The sequence below is a fragment of the Myxine glutinosa genome, chromosome 1 (genome assembly GCF_964187855.1).
Source record: "Myxine glutinosa chromosome 1, kmMyxGlut1.1, whole genome shotgun sequence".
NCBI lineage: Eukaryota > Metazoa > Chordata > Myxini > Myxiniformes > Myxinidae > Myxine > Myxine glutinosa.
In genome coordinates, this window is record NC_136261.1 from 30,285,639 (window position 1) to 30,311,066 (window position 25,428).

The 25,428-nt window shown below is 42.8% G+C and overlaps 1 protein-coding gene across 1 annotated transcript in view; it reads left to right on the forward strand.

Annotated features, from left to right (window-relative positions):
- Positions 1-20,681, forward strand: part of LOC137422348 (voltage-dependent calcium channel gamma-2 subunit-like) — an 81,910-nt gene extending 61,229 nt beyond the window's left edge. Inside the window, exons 2-4 of the mRNA XM_068109102.2 lie at positions 8,108-8,185; positions 10,986-11,126; positions 19,963-20,681. Coding sequence (XP_067965203.2) covers positions 8,108-8,185; positions 10,986-11,126; positions 19,963-20,531 — 788 coding nt within the window. The 3' untranslated portion in view covers positions 20,532-20,681. The remainder of the gene's footprint in view (positions 1-8,107; positions 8,186-10,985; positions 11,127-19,962) is intronic.
- The last annotated feature ends 4,747 nt before the right edge of the window (positions 20,682-25,428 follow it).

A 25,428-nucleotide genomic window follows, 5' to 3' on the forward strand; every position in this document is an offset into this window, starting at 1 on the left:
TTATCCAGCCCCAGTCAGATGGCTCTGGCATCTCTGGATCCATGACCAATGCCTGGTTCCATCAGTTGGCCTGGTAGCAAGTGCGCTTGATGTGCTGCTTGAGTGCTGCCTAGGTTGGAGGAATGTTCTCTAGACTTCTAGACTTCTGTGTGAAGAGCTGCTTCCTGGCATCATTCACTTCCGTGCTCTCACTGGTCCGGTCGTACATCAGCACCACAAATCGCTCTAGCAGTAACATTGATCCTTCACTGACCTCACTTGGCATGCATAGGAGTTCATTGAAAGCATCATTCACCTCTGGGAAAGACTTCCAAATTTCCCAGGCAGTCTTCTTTCCTCTGCCAGCAAATACAGATACAGTGTCACACCCAGTGAAAGCGTAAAGGACTGGGAGAGTCAGACACTGTGTTGGATTCAGTGTGGCAACCATTTCGTGAACAGCTATGTACCGAAAGCTTGACCCGACACCAAAGGCAACCCACAGCTCATCAGGAGCTGTCTTGCTGAATGAAACCACAGCCAGTACCACCATATCAGTATCAACGGTACGTATGGTCACCTTCTTACACCCCTTTTGCACAGCATCTGCCACATGCAGAAGTAGACGAGTGTCGGCCTCCTCTTGCGAACATGGGGCAAGGCGGGCCAAGTATGACTCAGCAGGAGAGCAGAGAACTCCACTTCCATCTGTTCCATACAGTTCCTTGCCCTCTGCTAGAGGAAGATGAACAGCTTCGCGTGAAAGGAAAGCAAACAATTCCGTTTTGTTCTCATCGTCTCGAAGGAAGTCCTTCCAGTTCTTTGGCATCACAGTAGAAGGAGTCACCCTTTTTCTGGTTCCCTTTCCCCTCTTCTATCTTGTTGAGGCTTTCAGGCTGGCAGGTAGGTATACAACCCAGACAAGGTCAATGCGGCTGCTTTTCTCAAGTTGAGCAGGGATGTATGGTGCAAACACTCTTTCTCCATACTCTTGAAATGTTCTTGATGTTCCAGGATTTAGGATTTGAACCACAGCTGCACCATCGAGAATTGTTGCATCAGTCACAGGCGTACTGTTGTTTTCGAGCAGATCTGATTCCAGGCAGTGAAGTAGATCTGCTTTAACACCAATCCGCATTTTTCCTCCAGTTGAAAGAGCTGGCGGGGCTGCCTGGTTTTCATGGGAGAAGAAATTGTCAGTGTCTCCATCTCGTGTTTGACAGGAGATGTACAGCCTCGAAAAGAGACCACAGTCACTCTTCAGTGCTGCGAGCTGTGCCTTCTGTTTTGACTTAATCTTGACCGGTGGCCTACTGAACAGTGGCAACTTGTTCTTTGGAAGTGTTTGTGTGACAGGTGTTGTACACTGTTCTAGCCTTTCTGCCACAAACTTGGTGTACTGCTCCTCACCAAGGGTCTCGATCCTTCTCACAGTTTCGGCCACTTGGGTGTCCATGATGTCCCCTGTGTCAATGACTAGTAGGTCTTTGCTGTGTTCTCGAAATGGATTCCCCATCTCTTCCAATACTGTCACAAGTGCTTTAACCTCCTTCAGGAATGCTGCTTGCACTCCAGGTTGCTGGTCGTGGTGATGGTGTCCAGTGTCACCAGCACCATCCTGTTGCTTTATGGCCTGTTCCTCAAACTCTGTAGTGATCCTGGCAATTTCTGGCCCTGCTACCATCCAGCCTCTGAGTGCTCCTGGATTGCTAGTCAATCCAATAGCCCCACCAGAACCTTTCACCATTGCATTGTTCTGCTCATGGGACTGGTCAAGTGCCATGGCAGAGAACTTTTTGCTGGTTTTGTGCACCACAAAATTTCCAGACTTGAATTCTGCTAGGACATCCGGGTTGTTTTCAGTGAGAGTCGTCATATCACGGATGTGTACGGAAAGCCATCTGGAGTAGTGCGTGTGATCTAGGGCGAACATCCAGGGCATGATCTGCATCAGGGATTCCACGTACAGCTGGAAGTTACCTTCATGAAGTGACCTGATGTACCGCAGCAAGAGAAGCTCCAATGATAGGGTCTTAAGCCAGTAGTCAAAGTGGACACTGGTCTTTGCCCGCTCTATGCACCACTCCTCAAAAGGCGGACTATCTGGTTGCATGGCATCAGTATCATCGGATGTGCAGTCTTCACTGTAAGCTTGTTGGAGGAGTGTATAAAGGCTTGCAGCTGTGACTTGATGTGCATGGCGGGTCTTGGTGACATGGCTGGCATGTATGAAGGAATTTGCTGTTCCGGAGCTTGCAATGTCAGCCTGTACCAGGGCGTTTGTCCAGCCACTGTCTTCCAACCAGTCTCCCAGCAACTTCAACGTGGCCATCTCAATGTGTAGACCACCGAACATGATCACAAAGTGATCCTCTCCTTGAGTGGCTGGCCAGATCCACTGGATCTCTTTAGCAAGGGCATACAGTGGCAAGTCAGCAGCAAGGACAGGCGTCTGACCAGGGTTCAAGTGCTGAACCTTTGCCTTGACGATGTCCATGGAGTGCCGTATCATTGCCACTGAGTGTGCGTTGTCAAGAAACAGAGGAAATAGTGCGTTGATTGCTGCAGGTGGGGTGACAGCTTGGTGTGCGTCAGCGTGGTAGGCAGACCCCAATATCCAGCCATCCATTGTAGACATTTCAAGAGCTGTCTTGACTCTGCTGAGCCATGCATACTCATCTTCTGTGGCAGCTGCAGCAGCCAGGAGGTTGGAAGCTCTCACGGGACCTTGTACAGCCGGTGCACTAAAGTCCTTTGTCTTGAAGGCAGCTGGTGGTACAATTGTGTAGGCTGATGGCAGAGGTGTCACTGACTTGGTGGAAGAGCCACCCTGACTAATCAATGTTACACCACGATCAGTTCCGCCATGTGTGTGTGACGGATGCTGCATAAGCGAGATTCCGGTGCCATGGAAGGAATCTTTGGCTGTTGCAGAACTTGGATTGTGGTCGATGTTGTCCACAGCTCCTGTTGTGAACAGTCCATAACGCAACTTTGGTGGGCAAACTACATCTTCTCCACTAAAGCTCTGGCAGACACCATTGGCAATGTCTGATGTGAGTTGCAACAGTCTGTCATAGGAGACACACGATCCCAGATTGAACAGTGTGTCAACCAGCTCTCTACCTCGTGTAACTGCATGGATCTTGAGGGACAGATAGAGTGGGAGTGGAGTTTCTCAGCTGCGGCTGTGACGTGCTGAGCTTGATGAATCCACGTTTCGTGCATGCTTCACGCTGTTGAACACCATCAATTGGGAGATTGCTAGGGCAGGTTTTGTGGTGGCTGTGTGGATCAGCTGTGTCTGATGCTTGATGTTTGCCCCATCGAGTATCATGTTGACTAGAGCTAAGAGGGATGGTGGCACAGCCTCCTGTTGGCAGTTTGCCTGGAACGACCCATCAAAGGAGAAACTTGAGTCAAAGATCTCTTTGCGCACCACCTGTGCTACTCACATTAAGTGCATGGCATCACTGTCATGATAACAGGCCATCTTGAGGGCTGGTCCAATGTCCTTCTCAAAACTTAGAAGTGTGTTTCTTCCCTGTGAATATGCCCTCAGATCAGGAAGCGCAGAAAGCAGCCTGCTTTTCAGTCTGGTAGTGTGAATCCGTTTCCCTACAGTCAGACCAAGTTGCTCCAGTCTGACCTTGTACAGCTGAGCGATGTCTATCAGTTTGAAGACAGGAGCACTGTCTTCATTACTATTCATGTCTTCCAAGAATGCCACTAGCTCAGCAAAGGCTATGCCATGCAGGCAAGAATCATCTCCATCATTGCCTTTGGGTGCAGCCTGCCTGGCTCTGTTGTATAGTGAACGCAGACAGTCGTGATGGTACTTGGCCTCAATGGCAATCATGTCTCCTGCTGCAAGCTTGGCCAGCAGAGCAGTGTCCTCAACTTCAAGGGCACACCTCCGCATATTTGTGTCAATGTTGTAGGTTGATGCTTTATGTAAGCCTGCAGAACCAGCAGGCTTATTGCAGAAGAAACAAGTCGGCTCTGTGGACTGTGGATGGCTGTGAGCAGATCGCGTGTGCACAGTAGAGGTACTTCGTTGTTGTCCTGTTCTCCCCGACGTTGCTCATCAAACGCCTTTTTGTTGAATTTTAGCAGACATTTCTTGTGCCACTCAGCCCTGTGTGCCTTCAGAGTGGATTCTATGCCATCTCCGTCATCCAATAGCTCCAGGTTGATGTCCATTGGCATGTGCTAAAGGGTCTGGAACCGGAGAAGGTCTTCTGCCAAGGATGCATAGCCACTACCTACGGGCTGTTTCGTTGATCTGAGCGGACATTGTAAAGATTCATCTGTTACTACTTGGCAGAGGATGCAAATGTCCCAGTTAGTGCTTGGGGCTGGCTTGGATTGCTTGGATGTAGAGGGCTGGGTAGGGCCCATCAGGATGTGACGCTTTGGCATGGTTGCGACAAAATCACCACGGCAGGAGAGGGGATTCTGAAACACAAAAAACACAAACCACCATACCCCATTTTACATCGAGGGTATTTACTTAAGTGAGGTGGATCACCACAACAATTGTGCATCTTATGCGAAAAGCAGGACATTTATAACATAGTTAGTGCATGCCATTAGGTTTATTTTAAGATATCTGCATACTTGGGATACCTCATTCTTGACCTTATTTTTTGGTCAGTTTTGACCTTGACCTTGACCTAAATGCATTTCCTTCAATTCTGGCGATCTCAAAAGTATCACCAAATGAATGGCCATCCCCAATTTAGTTGGAAATGATACCTTAAATGTTTTTCTACGCTGTTTGGTTCCAAAATTAAGCGCGTTTGAACATTACCCCTGGGGAACTGGCGGCCATCTTGTATTTGACCTCTCACGGTCCTCAGAGGTCAAATCTGACTTCCCTCCACATCTGAAAATACACCTTATGGTATATACTAACTATGCTAGAAATTTCATGCTTTTCTCAAAAAATGCACAATTTGTTAAAATATGAGAGCTTATCCGCTGTACTATATTTATGTTGGAGCCGGATGTACCAGGCAGCTATCCCTGATTAAGACACCTTACCTGGTTTGGGTGCTTCTTAACATCGATCACAAGGTCTTATCTGGGGCTTGTGAATGCATAGGATAAGTTTAAAATCAACTTTCAATATGATTATATTTATTGTGTATCATGTTTGGAGGGGCTGTAAGGGCTGAGGTTCTGTAGTTGTGGTGAGTATCTGGTTGGTACAATGGGAGATGTGTCTGATGATTTGTAAATGTTTATGATGTCTGTGTGTTATTTGTTACCCTTTTTAATTTTGAAAGCTTGAAGTTTGAAGTTTGAGTGTGTTGTTGTCTGGTGGTAGAAGTGCTTATGTATCTGGCGTGATATCCGTGTCTCCAATTTAGTTGTGTATATATATGTGGTGAGGCCTCCACCTCTGGCGTCCAGATTATCTGTGTGTATCGGTGTACAGTTGGGAATGGTTGGTGTTTTGGTTTTTTGGCTTAATTTGAATCCGTGGGGTTGAGGTGGATATTTGTGTGCAGGTGATGATGTATGGGGTGGATGAGATGAGGGTGGTGGTGATCTGTTTGGGACTTCTGTCGATTTGTCATAATTTCGGTCTGAGTTTGGATTCAGCCTATTGTTGCAGCTGCAGGCCCATGCATGTGTGTAGTCTGATAGTTTACTGAGAGGGGTACAGGCCTGCTGGAACCATTCACCACACCTTGTGTAGCGGATGGAACCCCCTCTGGTCATGGAGCGTGTGATGCGAGTTTTACATGTTGGGCACAATGGCACATGTATATTGTGTTGGGTTTCGGGTTAGTTTCTATGTCTCTGGCTAGATGGATGAAAAAGGGGAGGACTGCCAGAGGGAGGTCGTCCCACAAAGAGAAAAAAAACTGTCTGTTGTGGATATTTCATACCGGTGTGAGTGTGGCGATCTGAGTGTTTGTGTGAGGCATTCATGTGGAAGATGAGAGGAAGTGGGACGGTCCATCAGGACCGTGGTCGCGCTGCCATGATGAATCCCGGCAGCAGGGAGGAGTGGGGAAGATTTAGCCCCCGTCTTGCATTGGGGGTTGCAACCACCACGAAGAAGCATCCCCGATAGCCATCTCTAAACACATCGTTGTTGTTGCTGCTGTCATGGTGGATGTGGCTTTGGTTGTCGTTGTTTGTGTGCTCTTTTTATGAACTTTTATATATTCTTCGATTTTGCTTCGGGAAGTATTACTATATGTAATTTTGTGTGCTCCTTCTGTGTCCTTCCAAAGGGTTCCTGCTATCATAGAATAAGAAATGTTATCGTTGAAACCGGTGCAGTGATCTCCCATTACCGTTTCTTCTTCTTCCTCCTCTTCCTCTTCCTCTTCCTCTTCTTCTTCTGCTTCTTCTACTTCTTCCTCTTCTTCTTCTTCTTCGACTTCTTTTTCCTCAATCCTTGAAAGACGGAATTTAAAACAGGAACCTTTGAGATTAAATGGACATTGTGTTTTGTTCCAAGTAAATCGATGATTAGCTTTCCAACTGAGGTAATCGAGTATGGCTTTCCAACCAAGTAAATTGATGATCTTTCCAACTGTACAGTTTTAATTATTCTTCGACAGCAGGAACCCTTTATAATTTAAATTGAAGCGTTATGCATGGACGGACGCATCTCGTTTTAGTAATAGAAGATTCCAAGCTCCATCCCTCTCCCGGCTGAGGGATGGCATTGCACGGATAGACGGTGGCGCATCCATCCATGATCTCTTGCTCCGAGACCTGAGCGGACCAATCAACGATCCAAAAGTTCAACCAATCATAGACCAAAAATGGTCCAACGCCCGCCTCCAACACACTGGCAGATGCTAACACCATCTCCCTCCACCCCTCCCTCCGTCCTCCATCAGTATTAAAGAGATGTGTGTACCACCCTCTACACTTGCCCGGTGTTGCTCATTTCACATCAGGGAACAAACTGGACATGAAACCTTTCCCCCTATGTCCTCTGAATGAAACAATGCCCGTCCCCTCACATCCAAAACTGAAGCCAACTTACCTGGACCATGTCCATGTTCAAAATGTCCCAAATACTAACCAAACACAAACAGAGTTTAAGTCCTTAAACTAATTACTGCCCCCCTAACCCACAAACGTACTCGCCTCTGAATTTTCCAGTCTGGGTGCAATTCATATTTAGAATGAGATCCGACTCCAAAAGTGTTGTTGTTGTTGTTTTATATCCCCAGACAGTTCTCTTGAACAAGCCGGGGGCACGGAGATAGCTGATTGATCTCCCAGGAGCGACCGAGAGATCCCCCACATCGAGGATGGTGTACCCCCACCTTCACGAAGTAGGGGCCACGACAGAATTAGAAAGGGGGGGGGGGGTGGAGTAGAGAGAGAAAGAGAGATAGGAAAGAGCCAGTCCATCATGGAGACCGATTGGGACTCTGACTGTGACCGCCTTGCCCTGACGAATCCGCGCAGCAGGGACGAATGGGGAAGATGTGACCCCCGGCTTTGCGTTTGGGGGGTACAACCACCACGAAGAGGCGCCCCCCCCCCTAGTTATCCAAAAGTGTTGCTCGACATGCAAGATGTTGCCCTTCAATGTATGCTTTCCCTTTCTCAGTGGCCTATAAATATCCAGTATGTCAGGATACATCCCACTGCGGCTTTAGGAAAGTGTTTGTCATTGTTCGCTGGTATATTGATAAGTTCATACAATTCTCGCCCTGGATTCCTGCTGAGAAAGCGATGGCAAAACACTCAGCAAATAAATGCTTTGCCGTGGGAAATGTTTTTCAGCAGAACCGATTCTCCTTTTGAAGAATGTTACTTGGCACCTGAGATATTTAAATTATTTTTTGCTCATATTATAGGTTTTCTGAATTCACTTGTTGAAATCAGATCATCCTCCGCTCATATTCTTCTGCTTAATACAGTGTGTATAGACAATCATGAGGTGCAAGGGTTGCTGAATACCAGACGAGACGGATCAAAGGCAGGTGCATTACCTGTCAGCCGTCCTGTGAACCCCTTGGTGTGGGTGGTGAACCGCGACGCTCGTGTTTTCGATGGTCAAATGGCTGACACTTTTTTTTTGCGTCTGGATGAACATTTCCACGGTTACCGACGCATGTAACGTTGGGATTGCGTTCCACAGGATCTCTGAAGGGCCGCTGCAAGAACATCGACCACTTTCCGGAGAACGCAGGCTTTGACCACACGGAGTACATGCTGCGTACGTTACAAACCCCTGTGCTTAAGAAGATTTTCGCAGCAAGAGACGGGTTTTGCAATCACTTTTGTGTGTGTGTGTGTGTGTGTGTGTGTGTGTGTGTGTGTGTGTGTGTGTGTGTGTGTGTGTGTCCGTGTGTGTCTCGGCTGTAACTGTTTTACCATTAGAGTTATGTCATCAAATTTTCATCAAAGCTTTATTATGATAATATGGAGAAGGCGTTTATAATTTTGTGAAAAGGTCAGAGGTCAGCATCACCTCAGATCAATTTCCATCCAATTGACCTGAAATTTCAACTTATCATTTGAGTTTTGTCATCAAACTTACAACAAAGCTTTATTATGAGAATATGAAAAAGGCTTATTAATAATTTGGTCAAAAGGTCAAAGGTTGAAGGTCAGCATCACTTAAGATCAATTTCCATCCAATTGACCTGAAATTTAAACTTACTATTTTAGTTTTGTCATCAAACTTACAACAAAGCTTTTGTATTATAATATGGAAAAGGCTTATTAATAATCTTGGCAAAAGGTTAAAGGTCAGAATTACCTAAAATCATCAATTTTCATCCAATTAACCTGAAATTTCAATTTATCATTTAAGTTTTGTCATCAAACTTACAACAAAGCTTTATTATTATAATATGGAAAAGGCATATTAATAATTTGGTCAAAAGGTCAAAGGTTGAAGGTCAGCATCACTTAAGATCAATTTCCATCCAATTGACCTGAAATTTAAACTTACTATTTTAGTTTTGTCATCAAACTTACAACAAAGCTTTTGTATTATAATATGGAAAAGGCTTATTAATAATCTTGGCAAAAGGTTAAAGGTCAGAATTACCTAAAATCATCAATTTTCATCCAATTAACCTGAAATTTCAATTTATCATTTAAGTTTTGTCATCAAACTTACAACAAAGCTTTATTATTATAATATGGAAAAGGCATATTAATAATTTGGTCAAAAGGTCAAAGGTTGAAGGTCAGCATCACCTAAGATCAATTTCCATCCAATTGACCTGAAATTTAAATTTACCGTTTTAGTTTTGTCATCAAATTTTCAACAAAGCTTTATTATTATAATATGGAAAAGGCTTATTAATAATCTTGGCAAAAGGTTAAAGGTCAGAATTACCTAAAATCATCAATTTTCATCCAATTGACCTGAAATTTCAATTTATCATTTAAGTTTTGTCATCAAACTTACAACAAAGCTTTATTATTATAATATGGAAAAGGCTTATTGATAATTTGATCAAAAGGTCAAAGGTTGAAGGTCAACATCACCTAAGATCAATTTTCATCCAATTGACCTGAAATTTAAATTTACCATTTGAGTTTTGTCATCAAACTTACAACAAAGCTTTATTATGAGAATATGCAGAAGGCAAAATAACAAATTGGTCAAAAGGCCAAAGGTCACGTCACATAAAATTGTCAATTTTCACCCGATTGACCTTGAATTTAAAGAATTTGCATATTGGGTCACCAAATTGGTTCAGCAATTAAAAGCTAAAATCCGATTATTATTTTTTAGATCAAAAGGTCAAAGGTCAAGGTTGCGTACAATCCCCAATTTTCACCCGATAGACCTGAAATTTAAAGAATTTGCATATCGGGTCACTGAATTGGTTCACAAATCAAAAGGTAGGAGTAGATTGTTTTGTTTTTTTTTAGATCAAAACGTAAAAGGTCAAGATTGCATAAAATCGCCAATTTTCATCCAAATTGACCTGACATTTTAAGAATTTGCATATTGGGTCACAGAATTGGTTCACCAATCAGAAGCTGATTATTTTTTTAGATCTAAAGCTCAAAGGTCAAGGCTGAATAAAATCATCAATTTTAATTTGTTTTTTTTGTTTTAAGTGTTTTCGTTATTTTGAACATACACAAGAAGAAGAAGATGTCTGAATACAAAAGGACGCGGACATGCCTTGCATTTTCAGATGCTTTCTAGTTTTCATCTGTCTTTGCTTGTAGAAAAAAAAAAAGGTCAAAAAAGGATTTTTTTTTTTTTTTTTTTTTTTTTTTGCTTGTAGATAGAGTAGTAAATATATATATATATATATATATATATATATATATATATATATATATATATATATATATATATATATATATATATGTATATATATATATATATATATGCCTGTAATCCTGCGAGGATGTGTTTATGGGTACCTTGTTTCTGCACATCTGGATGTAAATTGAACATGTGCGCACAGTTACAATGTTGGAAATAATGATATAAACAAGCAATGTGCATGTAGGAGAGTCGATGAATAAATTGCAGCTGGGTCGTTCTTATAAATACTAGTCGAACAGATTTTCACAGCAAGTACAAAAGACAATTAAATATATTGTACAGTGTATTGGCATTTTGTCTGTGAGCCCTTGTGTCATACTTATTGTATATTTATGACGGAATGATGTGGACAAGGAGTCAATAGTGTGAACGAGCATCACATGCAGATTTTAAGGCTTGTTCTCTCTTCCTATCCCCACGCCCCACATCCACCCATCCATTTCATGCATTCAATGAACCAACTTAAATGGCAAATACCACACATCCTTCCCGGCCCACATGTGTATATATTGCACACCAACTCTCCTTGCAACCTCCACCCGGTGCAACCCACCATCTTCACCTTCACCCAATGAACCAACTTAAATGGCAAATACCACACATCCTTCCCTGCCCACATGTGTATATATTGCACACCAACTCTCCTTGCAATCTCCACCCGGTGCAACCCACCATCTTCACCACACACCCCATCCATTAACCTTTGGCATAGGAGTGGTGCGCGCTTCAAGCGTGTTTCCTCTCCTAAGTGTCACCCTGTTGCTGTTTGGTGGCCTCTGCATCGCGGCCAGTCGCTTCTACAAGTCCAAAAACAACGTGGTTCTCAGCGCAGGAATCTTCTTCGTGTCAGCCGGTATGCACAAGTGCACAACGTTACAAGTCCTTCAAAGTTTCTGAACCTTTTTGTGTTTCTGAAAAGTTTCTGAAAAGAGTTAGAACTGTTTGTGAGAACTGTTTGCCTTCACTTTATGACCAGGTTCTCCTGCTATGACCCTTTCTGTAATGGCATCAGCAATACTAACACTGAGTCATTTCTCTTGACTCTTTGTTTCAGGTTCAAACTGCTTCCTAAGCTTCATGTTCAATTTGTTTTGTGTAATCTATACTTCTTATTAATTAGTTAACATGGATTATAAACTAGAAGAGCACTCGGTGGAGCACGTACCTCCGTAAAGCTTAACACTTTACATTTTGTATCCACTGATTGGTCAGATCTGCATTCAGACCTGAACCAACACCTAATCGGCTTGTTCTTCTCACCTGCACATCTCATCCACCAAGTTTTGTAATAATCCGTCCACAACTTTTGGGGATATTGTGCTATGTATCATTTTTGGCCCTATCACTCAATGGTGAAGAATCACTTGCAGAATTAAAAATTTATCTTATCCGGATCTTCAACAAAACCGAATCAGTTCGTCCTTACCACAATCTCAATCAGGCTACCAAGTTTTGTCTGAATCCGTCCATAACCTTTTGAGATATCCTGCTCACAGACAAACAAACAGACAAGCAGACAGACAAACAGAGGTGAAAACACACAGATGAAAAATCACTCGTAAAGCGACACTTGGCAAAAGAGACCAAAGTAGAATTGGCACTCAGTAGAGCATCCTTTTGACCTCAAAAATAATTTGTGAGAACTGTGACCTAATATGCAAATCGTCTTCAACTTTTAAGTTAATTTTATGAAAATTAACAATTTTAGAAATTTGGCCTATGTTGCTCTTTTGGCCGATGGTGATCTCAAGAATAGTTGGTGGTTGAATTCAGTTCGCTGATGTGAAAATCCTTTTCAAATTTCAAGTCAATCGGATGAAAATTGAGGATTTTAGAAATTTGAAAAAAGTGGTTGACCTTTGGCCTATGCTGACCTTTTGACCTATTGACCTCAGAAATATATTCGATTTTGTCGGACAATGAACTCCACTATTTGGTGACGTTTCGTGAAGATCGGCTTAAAATTACGAAAGTATAATTGAGCGGGCAGACAAACAAACACAAACACACACACACAAACCGGAGTGATCAACATACTTGTCCAAAAAAAATATTTTTGCCAAATAACAAACAGAGGTCCACCTATGCTTTTTTGTCCCCCGTCGCACGGCGGAGCGAAAGGGGGACTATGGTTTTCCCTTCCGTCCATGCGTCCGTCTGTGCGTGCGTGCATCCGTTCGTCTGTGCGTGCGTACGTGTGTGCGTGCGTGCGTGCGTAAGCGAAGGACCGAATTCAAATTAGCTGTGTGGGTGCGCAACCCACGTCAAAATCCAAGATGGCCACCGCCATGTATGTCTGATGCCATGTATGTCTGAACCTTGTGAGCAGAATATCTTGAAAAATAAGCGAGGTACCAACTTCTAATCTGGTGTGTGGGTGTATCTAGGCATAAGGAAGAACGCTATTGAAAATGGGGTCGCCACGTCAAAATCCAAGATGGCCACCTTCCGTCTTCCACTTTGTCAACTCACATCACTTCACCGACGGGGGATCTAGGCGTAACGCCTGTTGCATACAACATCGAGGCTCGTGTAAGAGCTAACATTAATGACAAAAAAAAAAAAAAAACGGACACATAAGAGGAAATAAAGGGAGCGGGAGACAATATGGGGAGAGAGGGGGAAGCACGTACAACATTTGAGAGCAGGGACATCGGGAGATCTGTGGGAGGTAGAGGGCTTGGGGGGAGGAGGCATGGGAAAGGTGGGGGGGGGTTTAAAAAAAACACATGGACACAGCTAGGACTTCCAGGAAAGAAGTCATTATTTCAGAAAAGTGGATCTCGGGTGAATTAACAGGGGCAGAAAAGATGAAGGTTTTGGATGGGGGAAGACAGATGGTGGTGAACAGATGTTTTAAAGACCTGGAGGGAGGAGTGGGATTGAAGAGAGTGAGGGGGTTTGTTCCAGAGGCGGGAGTAAAGAGGAATGAAGGAGTGAAGGTGAGCAGAGAGTCTTGATTTTGCCAGTTTCACCAGAAGAGGGTTGCTGGCAGATCTTGTGCGACCTGAAGGAATATTTGGGGGACAGAGCATAGACAGAGCTGGGGGAGCAAGGCCGGAGAGGAGTTGGTAGAAGACAAACTAGATCGAGGTTGATGGCACCATTGCAAATCCCCACGCTTCCCAACTAAAGCAAAGTCGAAAGACCGGGAAAAAAGTTCCACCTGGAACGACCCAATATCAAAGTTTGAGTTAAAATTAATTTTCATTTCTGACCCCTGTGACGTGTGACCCCAAGTCGCCCCCTCCCCCCCCCCCCCCTTGGAGCATGAACCCAGAGGTAAATCCCAAAAATCGTTCCATATTTCGTGCATCACCCAATGTTGATTGCATATACACAAAGTTTCATTTAAAAACAGAGGCAATACCCCTGGGCTCAGAACATAATCATAAGACTTCAAAACGAACAAACAAAATAATACCTATTTTGGGGGACAGCGCTCCCCCATTCCCCCCCCCCCCCCTAGACTCCCTTACTTCACGATTTTATTAAGTCCATAAATATTTGCAACTTCTCCGAAACTGTTGATGGGATTGTGACCAAACTTGGCACAAATGATAGGTGTGTTGCAACTCAAGTTTCTTCACATTATAAAAATCGGCGTCTCAGGGGCTCAAATGAGGAAAGTTGATCACTACTTTCACCAACGGTGATGTACCAAACAAAGTTTGTTCATGGCATTAGAAAAATCGGGGCCTAAGAGAGTTTACGGGGGTGGGGATGGGGCGGTTGCCCCCTAAAATGGGTATTTTTTATTTCTTTGTTTAAAGTCTTATTATTTCGTTTGTATGATTCTACATGCTGCCCTGTCTCCTAGCAACCATTGAAATTGGTTTAAAATACCGTGGTACTGTTTAAAATACCTTTTAGTCGGTGTCGTATACTGCTTTATTCTACCAGGTGAGATCCCAGAGGCATTGGGCATATTTTTTTAAGCGTGGGGATAGTGATAATGACACCTCTGGGGATCTGGAAAAATGTCATTAGTCAGCAACCTAGAATGTGTGTTTCAAGTAAGTAACATCTCAATGTAAATCTCAGCTTTCAAACCCCCTAGTTTACAATGTAATATGGCACTCGTGTGTAGTACAAGATGTTAGGAAATCTGAGAAGGTACAACTTACAGTTACCAAATTCATTTCAGCCTCGTCTGAGTCGCCATACGGGGACCGCCCGAGAGTCCTCAAGTTGGCATCCCTGTGATATCCAAGACTGTAGGCAGATATGCTTGAAGTCGACAAGACTTTGACCGGTATAGACAGGATACATCCAAATTGTCTCTCTCAAAAGGTCATGCGAAGAAAATGTTCAAGCCACAGGCAAGACAATGCGTGACAAAATGTCTTCTCTGACGGGCGTAAATAATTGTAACCATCTTCCAGAAAACGTAGCAGTGGAAGCACATTTAAGAAGGCATTTGGAAAAGATACACTGTACACAAGCAAATCGGTATACAAGATGTACTACAGCTCCTCTCCATACAACGACTATCTGAAGATATTGCAACAAGGTTGGTGTATATCGGCATTAGCATTCTAGCGCCCCACAAGAACCGCCTTTAGAGGCCATTTTTCCCCGCATCGTGGTCCCCTTTTTGAAGCAGTATTTTACGTCCGGATGCCCTTCCTGCCACCAACCCTGTTGGTCGCCTTTTGCGACACACAGGGAATTACCAGTGAACTGGTACTTAATTTGCCGACCTCGGAAGGATGACAGGCTGAGTCAACCCACCTGGCGTTAATTCAGCGATTTGACCGGGATTCGAACCCAGGATCTGAGGATCCCAAGCCGGCACCCTAACCGCTAAGCCAACATCAGGCTAGCGCCCCACAAGGAAGTAAAATAAAGGAAAGTTTACTTCTCTGGCCAACTCCTGGGAGAGTTGTAATCCCTAGAGCTCCTCGGCCTCACAATCTGTCACAACCTTAACGAAAACGTTTCTCTCTCAGGACATTTCCGATTCCTCTGTGTCACTCCCTGATAATTGTGAGTGTGTCTTGAGAGGCCTCTTCCCCATCCTGCGGTAGTGTTGCTCTCCAAGTCCAGAATTCCATTCCTCATTGGCCATTGTAACCCGTCCTATCCTTCTGGAACACACCGGGCTGCGTATACCTTTCTGAAACCGTCAAATGTTTGTCCATGTTGTGTACTATCCACGCAATGATGACAACTCCATATGTACCTCAATTTCTGCGAACATCAAACAAATCATGCACAATCCCTGCAAATTGTATTCTTCATCTGCGGTGAATTCAAATGCAACCATGCAGCTCTCTGGGTGCAAGCTCCGCAACAACCAGTTATGGCATTGTAGTTAAGTCAGGCTTTGTGGGGCTCAACAAGTCTGACCCAATTTGTAAATTTTTCCGACCCAGATTTATGCCGTCCCAGATCTTGGAATGACAAACGTTCCATCTGACATCTTCTTTCCTTTCTGAGTCCCTCTTGGCTCCTTTGATCATTTTATTCTCAAAGGTCATAATCTCTGGCTATTGTTGGAGAGCCACCTTATCCCATCGTGTCTATGGCTGTCCCATCCATCCTCTTGGCCCCGGTACACTGAATCCTGCGGTCAGGTGGTTGGGGTCAAGCGGCGTTTTTTCTCGATTTATAGAAGGCTAATCCAACTGAGGGCAATTGTACCTCACTCTGTTAGACTCATAACAAGTTTGTGTTGAACCTTTGGCAAACCAGACACACCAAGCACACACACACCCACACACAGTCTCTGTCTCTTTCTCTTTTTTTAACCAAAGGATCGATTCTAGACACCTAATACACAGGAACTACTGAGCGAGTAAGGAATATATCCCGGACCGTTGTGTTATACAAATTGACTTATCCTCAAATTCTAGACTACTGTGCATGCATTATCTCTGCTCTGACTCTACTTTAGTCCATTCAACGAGATACCCACATTGCATCTTCAGCTTGAGGAGCAATTTGTTTTCAAGGAAGACTTTGTGCATCCATTGGCTATTTATGAACAGCTTTCTTATTTGTCGCGTCAGATAGCTTTATCGGCTTGAACATCTGCACAAGTGGTCTTTGGCAGGCTTGTGGAAACAGGCACTGAATCTTAAGTATTTCAAACTAGATTTGGACTCGAACATCTTTTGACCAAAGGTGGAATTACTAGGACGGATGACGTATTTCACAAATCATGAGCAAACGATTCAGCTACATCGCAAGTCTCTCCGACCAGCAACTGCAATGCGATGAATGATTACATATTTGTAAAGCTGTCCAAAATTGCAAGGAAGAGGCTATCCTTCTATTTACAGTAGGAAACATTTTTGTCCACATCACATGTGCATGTGGCCAACAGGAATTCCTTTGTGATATAACTGTTTTGGTGTCCATGGGTTGGAATGGCCTTTCGAATGGACTGCAGGCAGATACACAAGGTACATCATGTAATAACACTTGCAAAGTTTTTAAACTCAAAATTATATATTTACACACTATATATACAATTATATATACGTATACACACACAGTCGTGGCCAAAAATATTGGCATCATATTTCACTTTTTTGAAATAACTCACAATTTTCTTTAAAAATAAGTTGAAATTGACAAAAGTATTTGATCTCCACAATTCTTTATTTCACTGTTAATATTACAGAACCTTTGTTTTTGATTCAGAACATAATATATCCTTTTAAATCAGAAAATAAAAAGAAATGGCATTGACAAAACTATTGCCACCCTCTACTTAATAGCCGGCGAAGCCAGTGTTGTGAATGAACGCGTACGTATTATGTTGAAAAGCCAGATTTTGCTGGATCCCTTGAGAATTTCGAAGCTTTGACGCACCAAATCGCTCAATGGAGGCCGCCATCTTGCGGATGCGGAAGTATGCATAACAAATTGAAAAAGTTCAATAGGAGTTTGTTTCACCCGTCTTTTTTTGATTCACAATCTTATGCTCCTCTAATTTGTAATTAAAATACTTTAAGACCAACCTCGGCCCGAACGGCTTCTGGTTATCTTCGACGAAAATCGTCACCAAACACCGGAACCAATGAGATTCGAGCATTTGAAAAAATATTTCAAAAACCAAATCACTCAATGGAGGCCGCCATCTTCTGGATGCGGAAGTATGCATAAAAAAATTGCGAAAAAGTTCAATAGGAGTTTGTTTCACCCATCTTTGTTTGATTCACCGTCTTATGCACCTCTAATTTGTAATTAAAATACTTTAAGACCAACCTCGTTCCCCGGGCCCACATGAGCCCTGGTTATCTTCAACCAAAATCGTCACCAATTACCGGAACCAATGAGATTCGAGCATTTGAAAAAATATTTCAAAAAAGCTTATTACCACATTTCAGATGCTGAAAACGGCGTCAAACATTCTAAAATTGACGAAGAATTATTTTTTAGAAATCTCGCGGCCGTAAGGGGATAGTTTTTCACGGCCGGAAATATCCGAAGTTGAGACGGAATTCACCGAATTAATCAAGAAGGAAATTTTTAAAATTTTAATCTCATCCAGAATGCAAATGGTGTCATTTTGAACTAGGTACGGTACCTACTACACCTACCTACTACCAACTACCTAACCTACTGATGCCAGAGTGATGGGTAAAATAGTGGCAAGAGGCTTTGGCTTCGCCGGCTCATTGCGGCTTTGCAGTCGGGTACTACTATTTGGTAGCACAATTTGGACAAAATAACTGCAGTCAAGCCCTTCCTATAGCCATGAATGAGCTTCCTTCACCTCTCTACTGGCAGTTTGGCCCACTCTTCTTGTACAAACTGCTCCAGTTCTCCCAGATTTGAAGGGTGCCTTCTCCCCAACTGCTGTTTTCAGATCTCCCCACAGGTGTTCAATGGGATTTAGATATGGACTCATTGCTGGCCAATTCAGAACAGTCCATCGTTTTGTCTGGAACCATTCCTGGGTGCTTTTTGAAGGGTATTTGGGGTCATTGTCCTGCTGCAAGACCCATGACCTTCGATGGAGACACAGCTTCCTAACACTGGGTTGAACATTGTGCTCCAAAATGCCTTGGTAATCTCCTGATTTCATGATTCCGTGCACACATTCAAGGCACTCAGTGCCAGAGGCAGCACAGCAACCCCAATACATCACTGAACCTTCTCCATGTTTGACTGTAGAGAATGTGTTATTTCCTTCGAAGGCTTCATTTTGTTTTCTTAAATCTGAAGACAGATTTTGATAATATACTTTGATTAGTGTGTAAGAGATCATTGTGAAAAATTGCCAAGACGTTTTTGAATAGGCTGAAAATGGCAGCTTAAGACCCCAGTGAGGTGACAGCGACCTGACCAAGGATAAGCCTTTTTATGTTTTTTCATATGAGCACTCCGCTAATTTTTTCAAAAGGGGTGTTTAAATTTTTCCAAACACCCAGTTTTCATTCATGTCTTTGCGAGTTCCCTTTGTATGCATGTAAAGTTTTGGGTCACTAGGTTTCATGTTTTAGAGTTATGGAGGAGACACACACACTGACACATACGCTGACACACACACACACACACACACACACACACACTGACATTTATTATTATTGTCCCCCGTTGCACCGTGGAGCAAAAGGGGGTCTATGGTTTTCCCCTCCGTCCGTGTGTGCGTGCGTCCGTCCGTCCATGCGTGCGTGCGTGCGTGTGTGCGTAAGTGAAGGACCGAATTCTAATTTGGTGTGTGGGTGTATCTTGGCATAAGGAAGAACGCTATTGAAAATTGGGTCGCCACGTCAAAATCCAAGATGGCCGCCACCATATATATGTCTGAACCTTGTGAGCACAATATCTTGAAAAATAAACGAACTACTAACTTCTAATCTGGTGTGTGGGTGTATCTACGCATAAGGAAGAACGCTATTGAAAATTTGGTCGCCACGTCAAAATCCAAGATGGCCGCCACCATATATATGTCTGAACCTTGTGAGCACAATATCTTGAAAAATAAACGAACTACTAACTTCTAATCAGGTGTGTGGGTGTGTCTACGCATAAGGAAGAACGCTATTGAAAATTGGGTCGCCACGTCAAAATCCAAGATGGCCGCCTTGCGTCTTCCACTTTGTCAACTCACATCACTTCACCGACGGGGGACCTCGGCGTAACGCTTGTAGATTGTATATGTTTGGTGGCCATCTTAGAAAATAGCCACCCAAGATACATTTTCAAGATACCTCTATATCTAAAACCATTCAATATACATATTCCTCGAAATTTGTTGCTTTTATGAAGAAATGCATAATTCTTAGAGTATATATGGCTAAGCCACCTCACTATAATGACAATAGGGGGCGTATATTTATTACGTATAAAAATTTAGCAGAACCTTTCATGCGCCCCACACCACCACCACCACCCCAATTATCCAAACTCATTTTCCTATACTCCCCTAAACTTCTCTCTCTCTATCTCCCTACTATCACACTTCGGTTTGTTCTGTCTTTTTTTGTTGTTGTAAATTTTGGCCCCATCCACGGTACATCCATATTAATAAATAGTTGGCCCCATACTACAGAAGTCACATTACAGTGTATTTGTACCCAATCAATTGATATTAGAATTGATGAACATTCAAATAAAACCTGCAAGAAAATTTGATGGAAAGGTATATATATATGTAAATACTTAATTCTGAACTCTTCAAGAGGACCAACTCCTAATTCTCCTTCTCCACGTGTTTTTTTGGCACACAGGTTTGAGCAACATTATTGGAATCATTGTGTACATCTCAGCAAACACCGGTGATCCCAACCAAAGCCAGTCGAAAAAGAACAACTATTCCTATGGTTGGTCCTTCTACTTTGGTGCACTTTCCTTCATTCTCGCTGAAATGGTTGGCGTGTTGGCGGTTCGGATATACATCCAGAACCATCGACTGGAACGTGCCAGACTCCGACCAGACTTCCTAAAGAAATCCACTTTGGCACGCCTGCACCCCAGCTACCTGTACGGCCTCCCACCTCAATCACCGTCACCCTGCTCCTCCCGCTCTTCTGAAGATGCTTGCTCTCCTCCTGGCTCACCGATGCCACAACAACAGGGCATACCACCAATGCAACCAGCACCTCCTGGCGACATCGCACTTTACACACTTGGAAGAGATGGTGGCAAAGTCATTGGACTCGGTGATGCAGCTTTTCTCAGTCCTGGGCCTGGAGAGACACCACCAGGTGATGCAAGCTTTTTACATTCCCGCAACTGTGTGCACCCTGATATGAGCGACAGTGTGGCTTTAGCCAACCGCAGAACAACGCCTGTGTGACTATGGCCTTGACATGCTACCCACCATAATCCACGGATTGGCTTGACAGGTTCAGATGAAGCCCAAAGTCAGCTCACTACATATTTAGTCACTCCGTTTGGCTATTCACATGTTATAGCTTTCAGTGACTGAATGAAGCTAAAACTCTTCTGTAATCCATGGTGTCTTTTGTACATCAATGCAGATCATGGATGAGCTGGACATTTATCTCATCAGAGGGCAGTAAGAGGAGTGAGAATGAGAGAGAGAGAGAGAGAGAGAGAGAGAGAGAGAGAGAGAGAGAGAGAGAGAGAGACACACACTAAAAAGACACAGACACACACACAGACACACACACAGCTACACAGACACACACAAACACACACACACACACACAGACAAACACTTTTTTTCTTTTTTTTTTCCTGTTCCTCACAATTCTGTCTCTCTCTTATTCACACAGACAGACACACATACACATACATACACACACACATTTACACATGTATATGCACACATACACACATACACACACACGTACACACACACACACATATACACATACACACATACACACGTACACACACACACACACACACACACACACACACTTATAACTCTATAAAAAGTGACCCACAGAGGGCAGTGTTTAAATAAGCATTTTAAAGCTTCATTGTTGGACACAGGTTTGTGCCTTAAAGGCATCGTTTGCAAGACAAAAAAAAGCTTTAAAATGCAAGACATTTGACTTGGCCAAAGATAGGGAGAAAAAAGACAAGCAGAAAGACAGACAGAATACAATGCACCACCCACAAAAATGGATGACCTGCAATTGTCACATGTCACAATTGTCACAATTGTCACATGAATGTTCACGATTTCCGATTCACACCCGTTCTGGGCAATGTTGTTTTGCCTTAATGACTTCATCAGCAGGACAGAAAGAGGAGAGAGAGAAAGAGAGAGAAAGAGAGAGAGAGAGAGAGAGAGAGAGAAAGAGAAAGAGAAAGAATGAATGAATGAATGAATGAATGAGAATGGGTAGGGATAGAGAGTAGGTGGGGGTAGAGAGTGGGTGGGGGTAGAGGGTGGGTGGGGGTAGAGAGTGGGTGGGGGTAGAGAGTGGGTGGGGGTAGAGAGTGGGTGGGGGTAGAGAGTGGGTGGGGGTAGAGAGTGGGTGGGGGTAGAGAGTGGGTGGGGGTAGAGAGTGGGTGGGGGTAGAGAGTGTGTACAGAGGAAGTACAAGTGTGTGTGAGAGAATGGGAGTGTGTAGAGAGTATGTAAGTGCGTCGAGAGAGTGCATGTGCGAGTGTGTGAGAGAGAAGGAAAAAAAGAACTTGTCCTAGATTACAATGCCTCCTCTGTGTTGAATGCTCTCTCTTTTCAGGTTATTTCACACAAGACCACAAACGTCCAAAAATGGCTGATGTTTCAGTTGTGTAAACAGAAAGGCCGGAGTCTTACAGATGAAGATATTTTTTTCTCAAGCTTGTGTAGATGTCACTTCTTTCTTCTGTCACTGTAATTACAGGTGAACTGCTAATTTGTTGTGGCTTCTCTTCTGTCACAAGGCCTCCTGTACTCCACCATGCAAAGATGGCCGCCGCAGTCTGTAAAAGTGCCGACACTTGTGACTAGCCCCTGTTTTGTCTTGGATCTATAACGAGTATGATCAATAGGTATACTCTCCTTGTAAAGGACACCTCCATTTTTTTTCGTCTGTGTCTCCCTCTCATCATCATTGTTGTAAGCGTTCTGCCGTTTTAGGGCTGCACGAGCTGCCAGGGTGTTGGTGTTGTATCAAGCGAAACGTTTTTGAATTTAAAGTACCTATTTTGCATCGTAGGCAGCAGCAGTGCTTTATTATAGCTTTTGCTCGTTCAGTGGAGAGATGCATGTGCACTCATAAGGCAAATGTATTCTTCACATATTTATTTAGTTATTCAATACATCTCTGCTCGAAAATGTATGCATTTAATTATCGTAACTGAAACTAGAGATGAAAAAAAATATTATCCACATCTTAGATGTCCGATTTGCATTGCGGCGCCGTCCTGCTTTCGGGTCGTTCCTTCTTCTTGCGTCGGTCGAATACATGACGATATAATTTCCATACATAACGGCGAACAAAGAGAGAGAGTGTGTGGAAGGACCTGAAAAGGCACCGTATGGAGGACTGCATTTTGAGAGAAAGATAACTGAAGAAAAATGCATTATTTATTTATTTATTTATTTATTTATTTATTTTTAAGGGACGTTCTTGTCATGACGTAGAATGGGGAATCAAAAATATCCTCCAATAATACATGTTTCTGCGATGGACTCATCAGTTTTTCAGGGAATGGAATGGTCTTTCTTCCCTCCCGATGAGGTATCATGAAATGAACCGCTCGCTCACTCTTGCTATCAAGGGAATCTTATTTCTTTTTGTGCCATGCTGTGATGTGAATCCTTGCTTGATCGCCAATGCACGATCGATTGATTAATTTATTTTTTTTAGTGTTTTTTTTTTTCACCAATTATGCTTGCCATTTGTAAGTGCATGAAGCTTACAGCTGATTAGTGCGTGTCCTCTCGGTGATTAAAAAAAAAAGATTGGCTGCTTATTGGAACCAGACGTTAATAAACATGCCCCGATGGCTTTATGGCTCCATTTATTGTCTGGAGAGATGTACGGTGTCCACCAACCCTCTTCAGATGGTTTTCTTGAAATTTCAAGGTTCTACGACTTGAGCAATTGATGATCAAACAGCACTCTGCAGTCTCCTGCTGCAGTCCCATGGGTCAGTGAACTTGCGGTATATTGCTTGTGTACCAGAAAGCCCTTAATAAGTAGGGTGGGGCAACCTTTATTATTATTATTTTTTGTCCATCCTCATGAATAACCTCATGGGGCCTTTAAAGCGGATGAGTTCATCAATGGAACGTGTGCTCTGCAGAAGAGTGGCTCCAAGATGATTCCTCCGCCTGTTGCAGCGCGAGGACGGCTGTTGCTTGGAAAAATATACTCGGTGAGGATTTTTTAAATTTTTCTTCATCACTGTTGATGATATTGATTGAATCACTCAATCACTTATCAGGAAGAGATAACTGAGAATAATTAAGAGTGTGTCATCTCGACAATATTAGTGCTGCACATCACTATAGATGGGTGTACAAGGAAACATTATTGTTGAAGGTGGGTGGAAAACATGGGTATATTATGGTGGCAAGGATGGGATACATATCCAGGAATGATACTCAAACTCTTGCTGATTAATCTAAATATGTGCTTGTGTAGACGCATCATATTAGAGTAAACGGTATTAAATGCAAGTGGGCAATTAGACAAACCAATAACATTCTTTACACAACAACCGCACATTGACTACATCAGTCTACCTTTCTCTCGAGTGCTTTTAAGATGCTCGATAGATTGGTCGGTCTGGAGTCTTCTCTGCATGATTGGGCTCTCGTATCCCAGCATGCACTCATGCAAAGCAGTGGAGTCCAAGATCGTGGGCATCATTGGCATACCCTGGTAAAGAGTTGAGGAATCAAGGCCTTATTCTTTCCTAGCATACGGTGGTTGGTGGCCTCTCCATTTCTCTGCAGCTTTCACCTGATCATGTACACCTTTTCCCTTTCAGCCCCCACTCCCCTCCCCCCATCTCTTGCAGACAAACATCTTGATCAAATAAACCCTTTTCCCTGTTATCCTTTCATTTCCCAATTCTTTTCCACTCATTCATACTTCTATATTTCCATTTTATCCCACCTTTCAAATCACTTTCTGATGTTATCCATATGTCATGACCTTCTCAGTCACCAGATGTGAAACAAATCCGATTGAGCTGAGGAACATGTTATTTAACAAAACAAGGATAACAAAAAAGGGTTGTTGGTTTCATGAGGTGTGAACAACTGAAATAAGTACAAATAATTATTTTTCTAGTTTTATTCCCCTCTCCCTCCACTCTCCCCTCTTCCTCCATTGTACTCACCGGAAACTGGTTTTGTGAATTATTTTTTCAAAAAGAAAAACTTTTAAAGCTATTCTCTATAAACAACCTAAGAAGATCTGATTTAATGAAACAGAAAAACAAATCCTGCGTTGGAGTCATCAGGAGGAACCTGGATAGGATTCGGGGTTCGGCCGCTGCTCCACTACCCTCAAACCCATCCAAGCGCAGCCAAGTGAACCTTCCAGAAAAAAACAAATTCTGCAATAATTCCCTTCTCTGAAGATAGACAGATAAATAAAGAGAGGAATAAAGAAGAAGCAAGAATTAGAATGAATAAAGAGAAATATGAAAAAGTAGAAAGAAATGTGAAAGGAACAAAGATGTTGGGAGGAACCCAGAGTAAATCATAATTGGAATCATAATTATACGTAAGCCAAAGTGAATCATAATTATACATTTATCTCATAATCTGAGTCAAAAACAAGTCTGAAGCATTGTACTCATCGGAAACTGGTTTTGTGAATTATTTATTTTAAAAAACTTTTCAAGTTATTCTCCATAATCAACCGAAGAAGATCTGATTTTAAACCAGAGTGAATCATAATTATATATTTATCTCATAATCTGAGTCAAAAACAAGTCTGAAGCATTGTACTCATCGGAAACTGGTTTTGTGAATTATTTATTTAAAAAAACTTTTCAAGTTATTCTCCATAATCAACCGAAGAAGATCTGATTTTAAACCAGAGTGAATCATAATTATACATTTATCTCATAATCTGAGTCAAAAACAAGTCTGAAGCATTGCACTCATCGGAAACTGGTTTTGTGAATTATTTATTTTTAAAAACTTTTAAAGTTATTCTCTATAAACAACCTAAGAAGATCTGATTTTAAGCCAGAGTGAATCATAATTATACATTTATCTCATAATCGGAGTCAAAAACAAGTCTGAAGCATTGTACTCATCGGAA